Raw genomic sequence first — 14,915 nt, forward strand, 5'->3', positions numbered from 1 at the left:
TCTGATACACCTGACTGTGCCTGGGGGGATGCTGACACTTGTCAGCAAATTACCCTTCATCTGCTAAGCGAGAATACGGATCCCCACCTCTGACGAAGTGGCCGTGGCCCGGCAGGCACAGAGGGCGCTCGGACCCTGTCTTCAGCACCGTTAGAATCGCTATTATCATCATGGGTCTAACCGGCCCCTCGCAGAGCTCAGGATAATCTCCCTAAATTGACCTTCAGGACCCGCAGGGCCTGCTGCCCGAGTCGCCCCTCCCAGCAGCTCTTCCGGCCTTTCCCCACCGTCCCACCCAACTAGGGAGGGGCCCACAGCGCATGGTCTTGGGGCACGGGCGTTTGCGGTGTTGTCCCCACTTGCGAGGTGCACCTGGCACGGCAGATGTCGCACTGCACGCTTGGTGAACGGACGTGGGAGGAAACGGTGGATGAGAGGCTGAATGACCAGCCAGAGGTGGGGACTGGGGCAGAGGAAGACTGGGGCTGCTGGGATGGGGGAGGGTGGGGGGGCATGCGTTCTGCTGGCTGTTCCCAGGCACACAGGCCGGGCAGGACCAGGGGTGTCAGGCCCCACCTCTTGGTGGAGCCACCATCCACTAAGCCTCCAGGCCTGGAACCCAGCCCAGCCCCCACCCACGGGCCGGGCTGGGAGGGGAGGACGTCCTGCCTACCCTCCTTCCCTGAGGACTGCCTTCCCTCACCAGTTTTGCTCACATCAGGCCTCTGCCACCAGGCACGCAGGAGGTTGAAGTGGGGGCTTCTGGAGCCCAGCCCCCAAGGATCAAACAGGAGGGTGCGGGGAGTGTGCAGTTTCTGTGCCATCCGTCCGCGGGCCTAACACCCATTCTGTCTGTCTGCAGGGACTCGACGCCCCTGGGGCTGGTGGCTGCAGAGGAGGGCTGATTCCAGACTCCCCTGTAGGCAGCTGGTCTTGGGGGGCAGGAGGGGCTCAGAAGACTGAACCCCAGCTTCAGTTCTGTGCTATGAACCCGGGGAGCCGCTTCCCTCTCTGAGTCTGTGTCTGAGCCTGTACCCAGGAACAGAGGTTAACCCCAGTCTCCAGAGCTACTGTGAAGTCTGGAGGACCCACCAGATTGGCTGAGCCCCAGCTGGGGTGTGGCTGGACAGTGTTAAATGAAGGTGCAGTGAGGGGTGTGCCTCTCTACCCCTTTGTGCCCCTTACCCCAGAGATGCAGCCCGGCCCAGTGGTTAGCAGCAATTCTCTTGGGCCCACTCAAATCCGAGCCCTGTCTCAGCTCTGTGACCCTGGGCAGTTTCCTTAGCCTCTCTGTGCCTGGTCTCCTCCATAGAATGAAAAGACAATATATCGTCCTCACAGGTGTTCCATGATTAAATGAGCTAGGCAAAGCACCAGCCAGTGCCGTGTACGCGGGAAGTGTGATGCAGTCTCTGCTAGAATTCTGCTGTACTTCCAGAACATTCAATGCTATACAAAGGTAAGTAGGCATAAAAGGGCACATATTTTAAACTTTAGTCATTGCTAATTTACCAGCACATCCTGGAGCAGGATTTGTCCCCACGTCTGTGAATAGGAGCTGCAGCCAGGGGAGTGAGGGTGGAGTGGCCACATGTAGCCAAGACCTGGGGTATCCCCAAGATTGGCCAGCGAGGTCCTGGCAGTGGGCGAGTCCTCAGGAGGCTCTGGAGATTAAACCCAGGACCATGAACCCTGCCCTGCCCTCCCTGCACCCAGCGGAAGGACTGGGGTGAGGCAGAGGGAAGGATAGGCGACAACACTGTCCCCTATGGTAGGCAGAGCACTCTGGCCAGGATGGCCCGGATGACCGGATGGCCTCCGTGGGCGTGGCCTTGGACGGCTCCCTTCCTCCCCTGCTGCTTCGGCCAACTCCGCGGTGGGACCAGCCTCGGATCCCAGCAGCAGCCCCACGCTCGCTTGCCCGCGCCGTCGTCCCCACACCTGGATGCCTCTCCCGCTTCCGTCCCCACCTGTCCCTGTCCTCCAAGCCGGGTATCAAGCACCGCTTCCTCCTCCCGGACCCCTGGCTACAGTCTTCTGATGGGCCCGCCGAGGCCCCCCAGGCCATCCCGGCCGCGCCAGACCCGCATCCGCCCTGCTCCGCCCGAGTTGAGCTCCCTGCGCGCGGAGGCGCCAAGCGAGCGCGCCGAGCCTCTGGAATAGGGAGCGAGCCCCTTCCTCCCCTGGAGAGCAGGGTGTCCTGGGCCCTGGATCCTGTCCAGCTTCGCCTCCGATTCTTGGGCCGACTCTTTCTCCATGCCTCAGTTTCCCCGGCTGTGCCAGGGGCAGAGGGTGAGGGCAGCGGCACCGGGCGAGGAAGGAAAGTCACCCCACCCTCCCTGGCCGGCTGGTGCGACCGGAATCCCTACCCGCCCCCGAGGGGAGAAGGAGGGAGGGCCGGAGACTCGGGGAAACAGACCAAGAGACAGACTCCCAGCCCCCCGCGGCCAAGGGGAGGGCGGGGTCGCTCGGGCAGCGCTCGGCGCTTCCTTCTCCCCCGCCCCGGTCGGAGGAGGGGCGAGGCCCCAGGCCCCAGGCCCGCTGCCCGCGATCTGCCTTTCCTTGGTCGGGGTTCATGGGCGGGAGGAGCGGGGCGGAGGACGCGGGCGCCCCAGCTTCCCCAGCTCTCCCCCCGCGCAGGGCCGCCCCCCTCGCCCTCCCGCGCCGGGGTCCTAGGGAAGGTGAGCCGGCGTTTGTCGCGCGAGCTTCTCTCGAGCGCCCCACCCTGAACGTCCTGGCGGGACCCCTGGAGCTCCGCGACCTGCCCACCCCAGTTGACGCCTTGTCTCAGAACCGCATTCAGCCCGGTCCCCTCAGTCAGGCTCAGGGCAGCGGCAGTGCAGGTCAAGGGAGGGCGGTTCGGGGCTGGGGGCAAGCCTGTGTCCTCCTCGTCCCACTCCAGCCTCGCTGGGAGGACACTCTCCCCCGAGCCCTGGGACCTGCCCTCCCCCTAGTTGTTCTGGCGCTCAGTGTAGGCGGAGCACATCGCAGGCCTCAAGGGATGCTGTGGTGGAGGCTGATGGCAGCGCCGGCGGCCATTTGGGTCCTGCAGACCCTGTGAAGGGCGCCCTGCCCGCCTGCTCAGTCGCCCACGCTCCCTGGGGCTGCCGCTGTTGGTGTGATTCTCTTATTTTAAAAACTCCGAAATCTGACTATTTACATCAAAGAGAAAGGTTCAGTCAACCATCTTTAAGGGCTGGGAATTTAGTGCTGGAGCAAGACTGCTGAAAATCTCTGTCTGGGGGCCTTTCATTCTAGCCTGTAATGGGGTATTTTCTGCACTCGGACCTCCCTCTTCCCTGGCTTTCAATCCATCCCCTGGACCCGTCCGCTCCTCCCCTAGGGCCCTTTACCTCGGACCCACTGGCCCACCGAGGGCAGAGGGGCCCTGTCCTTCACCTGCCTCTCACAGAGGATCAACACTTGAGGACAAAGTTATAGGACCAAGGTGCTCACATTCAAATAGACACGGAAGAAAGGCGGGTGGTCGGTGGGCGGGGCAGAGTTGGGAGTTCGAGATTTGCAGATACTAACCACTGTGTATAAAATAGATAAACAGCAAGGTCCTACTGTATAGCACAGAGAACTGTATTGAATACCTTTTAATAGCCTATAATGAAAAGGAACATATATGTGTATAACTGAGTCACTGTGCTTTACAGCAGAAATTAATACAACATTGTAAACCGACTATACATCTATTTAAAAAATTACATTAAAAAATTTATGCGGGATGCTCTGCTGTGGCCACCGCGGAAGTCTAGGGTGTTTACCTCTGAGATAGCCACAAGAGGGCGCCAAAAGCAAACCTTCCTGGCCCAGAGCCAGGAGTCCACCCACCCTAAGGACTTCCAGCCGCTACCCTCGTCCATTCAAGCTTTGGAGGGCCTGTGTACGTGAGGAGGCTGAGAAGGGAAGGGTATGACTCCAGCCTCACTAAGGCCAGGGGACATCCGAGATGGTTGGTCCTTCCTCTTCATTTGGTACTCCATTCTCTTACTGCATTGGCAGGAACACCAGAGAGGTGCAGGGCCTCCCAAGGACACACAGCAAACACTGGGCATGGCCGGGACACACAGCTCCTGCCTCCAGATCTGTCTGTCTCTTGTGGAGAAGGGTCCATGGTGGAGGGCAGAAGGGAGGGCTAGAAGCAGAATCGAAGGCTGGAGGCAAAGATGGGCCCCAAGAGGAACTCTGGGCTCAGATATGGGTCTCCAGGACTGTGCTTAAAGATACTCCCCGTCCCCAGCCTGCTGCTCCAGGGCCTTGAGCACTGCCTGAGAGCCCTATTAGGGGCCATCCCCAGGAGAGGTGAGGCCCTTGTAGCTAACACCTTGGCTAAAAGGCAGCACCTTAGGTGACAGCTAGCACCGTCATTAGCAAGGAAAGAGAGAAAATCCTGACCGAGGGGAAAGGAGGTGGGATGGCCTTTGGGGGGATGGGATGGTGGGAGGTGGCACATGCTTTCCTGACACAAGGGTGCCTAAGTGCTGAGATGGTGCAGTTGCAGCCACCGTGACCACCCTCGCCTTGCTGTGTGAACTTAAGGCAGGCCCCTGTCCTTCTGGTTCAGGTATGCTCCTGTGAAGAAGTGTATGTGTATGGGCGGGTGGGCGGGGGGCTCCTTTCTCTGAACTTAGCTGACTGGGGTGCTTGCCTACCTAAAACCCTCCCAGAACTCCCTGTTTGTCGTCAGGGACCCATCCCTTAGCTGGGTGTTCCCAGCCTTGTGTGATCCCTGCCGACCTCCTTGTCCACTCTCACCTCTCTTTACACCCACATCATCAGGTCTCCCATACTGCAGCTGCCCTGCTCAGATCAGGCCTCTGCTGATCCTGATGGATGCCTCCTCCCCGGTCCTCCTCAGAAACTTGTGCTAAGAGCTAGAGCCATCCCATGGCCAGAAGATGGAGGCACTGGGATTTAGACACAATATACATGTTTACACTGATATGTCTCTGTCTAGTTTTCAAACCATCTGACTGTGAATTCATCAGACAGTGCATATGGACTCTAATTCACCCATGATCTCAGAACCCAGCACTCGCACTGAGTAATACATGTTTATTATTTGTGTATAATATTAATATTTATTGATAAAGAAATGCTTAGTTTATGAATGAATGAGTGGAAGAATTGTGATAAGATAGGTGGATGGGTCAATGAGGGAGATGGGTAATGGAAAAGAGGTGAGAATGGTTACTTGATGTTTATGTATGTGGATAACAAGAAAATATAATATAAGATGAATGCATGATGAATGAGGAATGCAGAATGATGGATGGGTAAATTACTAAGTGGATAGATGGTTGGTGGGAGATGAATGGATCAGGAGGTGGATTAATGGATGAATGATGGATGCAATGGCAGGATGTGTGTGTGGATGGATGGTGTATAGATAATGGTGAACAGGTACTGGAAGCATGGTAGACGGTGGTGCTACATGGTGGACGAATGGAAGATGGTGGATGGTGAATGCATCTATGTAATGGTAGTTCATTAAGTGATGATAAACAGATAAACAGACTGTAGATTGATAGATAAAGGTTAGGTGGATGTGGACACTAAATTGAAAGATTGATGGATACTGAAATAATCTGTAGATACTGGGTGCATAGGTAACAGGTGGTAGATGGTGGATGCATGCTGGGTGAATGAATCATGGAAGTATGGAGGGATGGTGGGTAAATAATAAGTAGATGCTTGTGAAGAATATGTCCATAAAGAACGGATGGCTAGACAGTAGATAAATGTGAACAGATAGATGATCGACGGATGGATCATGAATGGTGGACAAGTACATGGTGGCTGGATGGTGCACAAATGGCAAATAAATGGGTGATTGCTAGGTCAGTGGGTGATGTTTTGTGTACTGGGGAAGTGTAGATGGAAGGTGGATGGAGGATAGATAATGAATAGATGGGTTCTGGATGGATAGATGGTGATTAGGTGATGAATGGTTGATGGCTAAATGATAAATGGCTACACCTTGGAATATGGATGCATAAAAGATGAATGGTGGATGGGAAGATGGTGGATGGATGGTAGGTAGTGAATGTGTATTGCAAATGGATGGTTTAATGTATAAATGGAGGAAGACGGATAGATGGCAAGTGGATGGGGAATGGATGATGAATGAAGATGGGTATTGAACGGATGGTAAAAAATGGATGAGGGATGATGCACAGATAATGAATGGATGGGTTCTAATGGTAGATGGATTGTAATGGCAGATGGATTGTGGTGGATGAACGCTCACTGCTGTCTCTCTACTCTATACCCAGCACCTAAAACAAGCATTGGTACACAGCAAGGCACTCAATAAATTTTTCTAGAATAGATGAATATGGATGGATGGTAGATGATATCTGAATGGTTTTTGGATGAATAATGAATTATGGCCAGATGATGGGTGGATGGAAAGAGTATATTGTGAGATGGGCGATGAATGGATAAATACATGGTGGATAGGAATAAGAGGTGGGTGAATGGTGGGTTATGGTTCATAGAAACAAGAATGGATTAGGTATGGGGAATGGCTGGTGACTGAATTGTAGATGGGGAATTGTGGCTGGCTGGCTGGAGACTAATGGGTGGGTGGTGGATAAATTCAAATAAGTGAAGAGTGGATAGTAGTTTGGTGATTGACAACCAGATATGTGGTGAACGGATAAATGATCGGTAGATGGATAAATAGTTGTTAAATATTGATAGAAAGCTGTTAGATAGTGAATGATGGATGTATAGGTGGTGGATGGATGGATGGTGAATCAGTATTGGACTAATGGGTACTTTTATGGTGTATTGATGCTTAGTAAATGGGGGGTGTGGGTGGTGAATGGATGGCTGCGTGATGGATGGATGGTGGTTGAATGATGGAGACTGAATGGATGGTAATTAGATGGTGGAAATTAGGTGGTGGATTGTGGACGGGGCAGATGTTGGTTTATTGATGGTGGATGGATGGTGGGTGGCTGACTTTGGGTGGTGGTTGGATGGTGATTCAATGGTGGGAGAGCCATGAATAGATGACGCATGCTAGATGATGGTGACTGAATAATTGGACGCTGAATGGTGGGTTGTGGATGTTGGGTGGATGATGGTGACTGGGTAACTGGACGCTGAATGGTGGGTTGTGGATGTTGGGTGGATGATGGTGACTGGGTAACTGGACGCTGAATGGTGGGTTGTGGATGTTGGGTGGATGATGGTGACTGGGTAACTGGACGCTGAATGGTGGGTTGTGGATGTTGGGTGGATGATGGTGACTGGGTAACTGGACGCTGAATGGTGGGTTGTGGATGTTGGGTGGATGATGGTGACTGGGTAACTGGACGCTGAATGGTGGGTTGTGGATGTTGGGTGGATGATGGTGACTGGGTAACTGGACGCTGAATGGTGGGTTGTGGATGTTGGGTGGATGATGGTGACTGGGTAACTGGACGCTGAATGGTGGGTTGTGGATGTTGGGTGGATGATGGTGACTGGGTAACTGGACGCTGAATGGTGGGTTGTGGATGTTGGGTGGATGGTCTTAGATGTTGGATAACTGATGGTGGATGTTAGATGCTGGATGGCGGAAGGATGGGCAGTTGTGTGGGTCAGAGGTTATTCACCTTGGCCTCAGGTGTAGACACCAGGCTGAATGAGACTGTCCCAAGGCTCTTTTGTTCCTTTTTGGGAATGGAATCGGGGATGAAGACTAAAGAGGAGCAGTGTGGTGTCGCCACCCCCTCACACGCATTGGCCCTCACACTTGGGTGTTGTCCTTGTCCTCTTCAATGATCCTTCCAGGTGGAGGGTGTCCTCTTTCTATGTATCTGCCCCCCTGAATTCCTAAACCTCAAACTTGAGGCTGGGTCTCAAGTGACCAGGATCACATTCTGGGAGAAGTGGTTTTGTCAAAGGGTGGACGAGGCCGGGGTGCTTGCGACCTGGGAAGGAGAGCTGTGAGGCGGGGAGCCGAGGGGCGCCAGTGTGAATGAGGCGCAGGGCGAGGGAGCGCCTGTGGGCGGAGAGCGCGGGGGAGGAAGGGAGGGAGCGAGCCGGGGAGGGCGCACCAGGGCGAGCAGCCCCGAGCCGAGCGCGGCAGCGCGGGCCGGTGACTGCGAGTGAGGCACAGCGGGCGCCCCCTGCCAGCCGCGTCCCGACCTGCGCCCCAGGGTGAGCCCGGGCGCCCGGCGCGGCGCGGGCAGGAGAGGAGGAAGGGGCGCGCGGGGGCGGGGCTTGAGTCGGAGCTCCCAGGAGAAGGGGAGGGAGTGGGGACCAAGGGCAGCCCTTGGCCGCTGGGCGCCGCCGGGCTTTGGGAAGAGCAGTGCCTCTGGGGGCTGCCCACAGCGACACCTGGCCCTGCGCACCTGGGAGCCGGCGAAGGTGCGCGTGGCGGGGCCTGGGATGTGCGAGCGCGCCGCTTGGCCCTGGACCCTCGCTCAGAGCTCCTGGGAGGCCTCAGCTCTCGCCCTCTGACCTCCTGCCCACCCCCTTGGCTCTGTCCTCTGTCTCCATCACCACTCCTCTCGCCTCTGTCATCTCTCTGAATCTGTCTCTGTCCTCATTGCATCTTCCTCCACTGCTGTGTCTCTGTGGCCAGCAGGTTTTTCCTGGCTTTTTCTCTCCTCTGTCTGGATGTAGGTTCGCTCTGCTGGCTTCTATCCTGGCTGCCCTGGGCTCTAGCCGAGGTTCCGGGGTCCCAGGGTGGGATCCCATGAAGGGCTCCTATGGGAGAGACTGACCTGGGAGCAACAGGCCTAGGAGGAGGGGCTTTCAGCTGCTCGGGATTGGGTGGAGGCCTGGGTGGATACAACCTGGCTGCCTACTGCCCTGGGACGCCCACTGCCGTGCGTGGTCCCTTCCCAGCCTTCTCTGGGTCCCAGTGGGCCTTGAGCTGACCTGAGCTATCGAGAGCTGTTCTCTGGTGAAAGAAACCTCATTTCCCAGGGCAGCCTCCCCCTTTACCAGGTGTGCACAGGACCCCCTTCCCCACAACCAGCAGGGCGTCACAAGCATTCCATCCTGCTGGTCAGTGCTGTCCCCCTGCCAGTCCCCTCCCAGCCCCTTGCCCGCGGCCTCCTGCTGCCTCCTACCAGTGCCCAAGTTAGGTGTCTGCCTGCCAGACCCCACCGCTGTCTCTGCCTCTGCCTCGTGCAGGTGGAGAGCCTGAGGCTGGTGTCAGGGCTGCTCTTCCCAGAGCCCTTGCTGTGTGGTCTCTGACGGGGCTCCCTCGCCCTTGAGCCCGGCCTGAGCAGGCGTGGCCAAATGCATGAGGGAGGTCAGTTTCCCTTCTGCTATAGGTGTGGAGGGTCTGGCCGTGGGTGTGTGTGCAGTGTCTGTTCTCAGGGAGGAACTGTGTACCTCTGCCTCTGGCCGCCTGGAAGTCAGTCAGTCGGCGCTGCTCCCAGCCCCCTGTCTCAGAAACCCATTTGGGTTCCCCAGCACTCTGCACCCTCCCCTTGCTGCTCCCTGCCTCAGAAGCTGTCCCCTCCCTGCTGGCCTGGCTGCTCCCTGCCATCCCTCAGGCCTCCTCTCTGAAGCCTCCATGGGTCTTCAGGCCGGGCCAGCCTCTCCTCCTCCTGCTGCTGCCCCTCTGCAGCCTGGGCACCCCACAGGGTGCCTGTCCAGCGCCCCCTCTGATGGGCTCAGACAGGAAGCAGGGGCAAAAGAGGTCCAGCTAGCGTGGTGGGCCTGGGCCTGGGCCTGGGGTGCAGTGGCCGTGGTCTGGAGTCAGCTGAGCTTCCGGGAGAAGGATGGGACCCAGCATCTGGCAGATGCCTCATCTCTGCTCCTTCCTGCAGCGCGACAGTGGCGGCAGCATGAGTGGCCCTCAGCCTGTCATGCCAGAGCACAGCCTAGCCGAGGAAGCTGGAGGCCCAACAGGAAAAGTATGTAGTTGGGGCCCTGGGGTCCGCGGAGTCAGCCTCAAGCCCTGGCCTGTGACTTGGCCCATGCCTCAGTTTACAGATCTGGGCGGGGGTGGTGGCTCCACTGCAGAAGCCTGAGGCACGAAGCAGTGGAAAGCCCAGCTCCCTGGCTTACTTGGCGCCCTTCCAGGCCCTGGGAACCCCAGAGCTTGCGCCCCAAGGCCATCTGCCCTCTTTCGGGTGAGGCAATGCCAGGTTTCCCTGCCCTCAGCTCTGCTTTTTGAAAAGTGAGGTCCCTACACAAGGGGTGCAGTCCTGATATGCTGAGCTCTGGAGCTGGGCTCTTCTCATGGTTGGAGGCAGCAGGGCCAGACAGGGGACAAGTTTAGAGTCACCCAAGGATCAGTCTGGAGCCCAGGGTTGCAGACACAGCCTTCCTAGCAGGGCGGATGGGGAGGGCGAACCACAGGCCTTGGAACTCCAAGATCTACTGGCCTGGATCTCACTCTCTAGTGGCACACTCTGGGCAGAGGAGCGCCCCTGGCTTCTGGAGGAGGGCAGAAAGGAGAATGGCAGGATGGGGTGCGGAGGGATTCCAAGAAGGGGAAGGAGCCCCTGAACCAGCAAGGCCAGCAGGGGGCCTCAGGAGGGTCCAGTCACTGCGACATGCCAGGGTCCCTGCTCCGTTGTCACTGATTCCACAGACATCCCAGCCTGGTGACACCTGTTTTCACACTTATGGGTCACCAGCCGTGCTTTGTTAAAATGTTGATTCCTGGGCCCCCACCCAGATACTGCATTTACGCACGTGTCCAGAGGGTTCTGCCTCCGGGGTTCAAGGGCCAATTAGCAAAGTCTTGCCAGATGTACGCCTTCCCTTCCTCGAGGCACCTTCAGGGGGTAGGCAGACATGCACCAAGCAACTATCCTTCTAGGTAAAAGAGATGGGGCTGGGGAGCACCAGGAAGGGAACCAGCCAGAGCGAAGTCACGGAGGCGGGATGGTGCAGGGGTCAGGGCTGCTGTGGCACGGGGCCAGAGGTCTGTATGGTAGCACTGGCAGCTCAGGCCTCATCTTTGGGAAGCCTTGAATGGGACGCAGAGTACTGATGGCACCAGCAGGGCTTGGGGAGGCGGCCCCCACGTGGCTCTTGTGGGCACTGAACAATGCGCCAGAGCAAGCTGCCCAGGTTGCCTTGGCAACAGCTTCCCAGCACCTCCAAGGGCCCAGTAGGAAAGACCCCAGAAAGGGGCTGTGTGGGTACAGGAGGCAGCTGGGGATGCACAGAAGCCCTGAGCTCACTCACTCTGTGACCTTGGCCTTTCCAGCCTCATGCTCCTGTCTGTGAAATGGGTCCTATGTTGCCCCAGCTGCAACCGTAGGTGTGGAGTTTCCCAGCTGGTGTGATGAGAGAGGAGCTGGGACCCCTTGGGGGATGTATACACACACACACACGTGCTCATCTGCTCACCCTGGCCCTGGAGACTGGGCAGGATAGGCCCCAGACTCTCCCAGTGGACGGGGTGCAGGACAGGTGTGGGAGGGAGTGGGGAGCCCAGGCCTGGCGCTGCCCTGACCGCTGTCCACCCTCCCTGCAGGCTATGATGGGTGCCTGGGAGAAGGGCCCTCGGCTGGGCCAGCGGCTGCCTTCAGTCGTGGTAGAGCCCAGTGAGCTGAGTGCCATGGAGAGTGGGGAGCTGCGCTGGCCCCCGGAGGGCACCCAGAGGGGGTCCATCCAGAGGCAGGCTGCTGCTGGTGAGTGAGAGGCTGCCTGCAGGGGTCCCAAGAGAGGAGTCAGAAGCAGGGTCCTCCACCCCACCAGTCTCCTCACTCCCCACCAGTGTGCCAGCCCTCTGCGCTACTGCTTGGTCTGGCCCTCTCCGTGTTGCCTGTCACCATCCCCTCTCCCACCTGCACACGATCATCCCCTGTTGTGGCCCCAGGCTTGGCATACAGTATGCGTTTGTTCCCACCACCACTTTCCAGCCCCGCCTCCCCTCTTTTCTCCCTGAGTATCCATCCCCTTTGGAGCAAGTGCCCTTGTCCACTAGGGCCTGAAAGGGGTGAGGGTGTGGGTGCTGAGCAGCCCAGGCACCCACAAGTTGGGGAGACGGGCCAGCCTGGTGGCCTATGTGCCCTAGTTGAAGGCGGAGGGGGGCGGTTGCGGACAGAGCCAGGAAAGCTTCTGGGTGGAGGCCATGTGGGTAGGAGAGGGGTCAGCCAGCAGCCAGGGCTGAGGCACAGGAGAAACAGCAGGCTGGGCAATGGAGGCCTCTGTGGGGGGGGGGGGTGCGTGGGGGGGGTGTGAGCTGGGCCCTGGGCAGCTTTGTGCTCTGAAGACCCCACGGGAGTCTGTCCCCCCCGGGGGGGAAATGAATCTGGCCCCAGCTGGAGCTGCGTCGCAGCTGCCTGCCCCTTCTCTTCCTCAGATGTCGGCTCCACACCCCTGCCCGGATCCCCTCCACTGCCCCTGCCCTCAGCCCACATGGGTCAGCCCTCCCTGCAGTGAGGGCCCAGAAGTAACCCCCTCCCCTCCCCAGAGTCCCTTCAACCTTTGTCAGGTTCTGTCCAGGACCCAGATCAGCCCTTGGGTAACCACTGAGATCTGGACGCTGGGAGATCCCGGTCACTCAGAAGCTCCTGCACCCCTGTCCTGTCAGCTACTCCCCTCCTCTGGTAGGTGTGCCAGAGAGGGTGCCGCATCCTCCTTCCCTCCCTTGCCTGGAACCTCGCACCCAGCACCCCCTCCTTCAGCCAGGCGGGAGCCCATGGCCGGCCTCCCGAGGCCGCAGCCCACCCCCTCCGGCTTCCTTGCACACCTCTCCAAGGTGCAGCCCCGCTGACATGGAGGCCTCTGTGTTTCTGCAGCCTCTTCACGGAGCCTGCCAGGAGCACCGGGGGAGGCTCCGGGTGATGCCGGCCGCCAGTGGGCCAGCCCCGAGGACCAGACCTCTTGCCCCCAGTGACAGGAGGAGGGCGTGGCCAGGGTCTGCTCTCCCTGGGCCCTGCAGGCCTTGCCCGTCTCCAGCAACTGACAGCACCCGACAGAGAAAGCCCGAGTGGCCGGGCTGATGCTTCAAGAGGGCTGGGCCTGTCCCGGTGGGTGGAGCCGAGCCACCACCTCTTGCCTCGCCAGGTCTGGCCAGCACCACGGCCCCTGCCTGCCCCCGTCCATGGCCCAGGGTCTGGATCACGACCCTGCTTGTTCTCTGGTTTGAAGCGGAAATAGAGGCTCCTCCTGGTGGTCAGTGGGCACACTTGGTGGGGACTCCAGGAGCTAAGGACAATTTTGGTTCTGCCAGTTGTCTTCCAAGCAAGGGCCTCTGCTCAGAGCCCAGGCTGACCCGACCAGAATGCCAAGTGCATGACCCCTTGGGTGGCCCACCGTGAGGGTGGGTGCAGCTGGTGGGGCTGTTTATGTGCACCTCTGGCGCCCTGCCTGGGGTCCACTGCTCCGCTCTTCCTCAGCCAAGGCTGCCCCAGGCAAGACCAGCTGTCTCCAGTGCAGCCTCCCCGCCTCTCCCGGGGGCCTCCAGGCCTGGCTGCATCTGGAGGGCAACACTCCTTTCTGTCGCCTGCTACCCACCCAGGGTGTGGGAGGCATGGTATGTGGGTGGAGTGACTAATCCAGCCTGAATCTCATTAAATTCCTGCGTAAGTCCCATTGTATAGATGAGGAAACTGAGGTAAGAAGTTAATACAGGAAAATGGGGCGAGTCCCAGGTCTCTGTTGAGCCCCTGATGATATAAGAAAAGGGGCTGAGATTCCCAGAAATTGGGCCACTGCCCACTTTTTGAGCTTTTATGGTCATCCTCAGAAGTGTCATGGTGCCTGTGGGCGTGCCGTTGGCCAGGCTAATGTATTAGTGTATAGTGAAGTTCAAGGTCTCCTAGAAGTCTAATCTCCTGCCATCCTGGGCTTCAAGGCCTAGCAGGAGTTAGATTTTCCACCATCTTGGTGTTAATTGCTGTGTCATTACTTGAATGGCCGTGCCCTGCCCCCTTCCTTCCTGTCTCACTGGGATGCACCCGCCAGGGGAGGGTCCTTGGCTTCGCACAGGAAAGAATTCAAGAGCAAGCCACAACTGAGTAAAAGTAAATTTATTTAAGAGATACACACTCTGTAGGCAGAGTGTGGGCCGTCTCAGAAGGCCAGAGAGGCCACAAGGCGTGGGAGAGGGAGGTGTTTAGAGTAAAAGCTACACACTCTGCAGACCGAGTGCAGGCCATCTCCAAAGGCGAGAGATAAGAGGCTTGGGAGAGACACGTTCTATAGGCAGAACACGGCCCATCTCGAGAGGCCAGAGGCGGCCGCAGAGCCCGGGGTCACCTAGGAAAGCAGGATCGGCGCCAGGCATGGGCTTAGTGTTTATGGGCTGTAATTTCCTATGCTGACAAGTGGGAGGGTTATTCCGGCTACTTTGGGGAAGGGGCGGGGATTGTCAGGACTTGGGCCACCGCCTACTTTTCCACTTTCCTGGTCAGCCTGGGAACTGTCATGGCCCCAGTGGGTGTGTCACTTGCCATAGTAATACAGTATAATGAGCGTGTAATGAAGCTCAAGGTCACTGGAAGTCAAATCTTCAGTTGCTGTGTCATTCCTTTAATGGCTGTGCCCTGCCCTCTTCCCTCCTGTCTCAAAGAGAGCTGCCCAGGGCTAGTGCTGGCTCTGGCTATGACAGGATCCCACCCAGTCAGCCACAGCGTCCTCGTGGGAGGTTGGGTAGCACTTCCTCCTGAGCCACGGGAGGGTCCTGTCCCTCCACGGGGTCCAGCAACATCATTTCTTGGCTCTGACCCACTGCAGGAGGGGAGCCCTGCTGGCAGGTCGGGTTGGCACTAAGGGCAGAAAGCTGATCACCGCCTGGGCCCACACACCAGGTGTGCCACCCTCCCCCCCATTATCCCAACATGGCCCCTTGCCCTTGGCCAGCCTGACCCAGGCCTGAGGAAACTCAGGGCCCGGCAATGGGGAGCCCTGCATAAATGTAGCTCAACAGAGTCCACAGGCCCAGGGGGGCGGTACGAGGCCACAGGTGAGCGAGGAGCAGGCAGGAG

The 14,915-nt window shown here is 58.1% G+C and overlaps 1 protein-coding gene across 1 annotated transcript; it reads left to right on the top strand.

Annotated features, from left to right (window-relative positions):
* The first annotated feature begins 361 nt into the window (after positions 1-361).
* LBHD2 (LBH domain containing 2) lies at positions 362-12,823 on the top strand. The gene is made up of 5 exons (XM_031678794.2): positions 362-456; positions 1,342-1,459; positions 9,792-9,878; positions 11,456-11,612; positions 12,726-12,823. Exons 3-5 carry the CDS (start codon positions 9,810-9,812, stop codon positions 12,821-12,823), a joined length of 324 nt encoding a protein of 107 aa, XP_031534654.2. The 5' UTR covers positions 362-456; positions 1,342-1,459; positions 9,792-9,809.
* Positions 12,824-14,915: the final 2,092 nt, after the last annotated feature.

The sequence above is a fragment of the Vicugna pacos genome, chromosome 6, assembly GCF_048564905.1.
Source record: "Vicugna pacos chromosome 6, VicPac4, whole genome shotgun sequence".
Classification (NCBI taxonomy): domain Eukaryota; kingdom Metazoa; phylum Chordata; class Mammalia; order Artiodactyla; family Camelidae; genus Vicugna; species Vicugna pacos.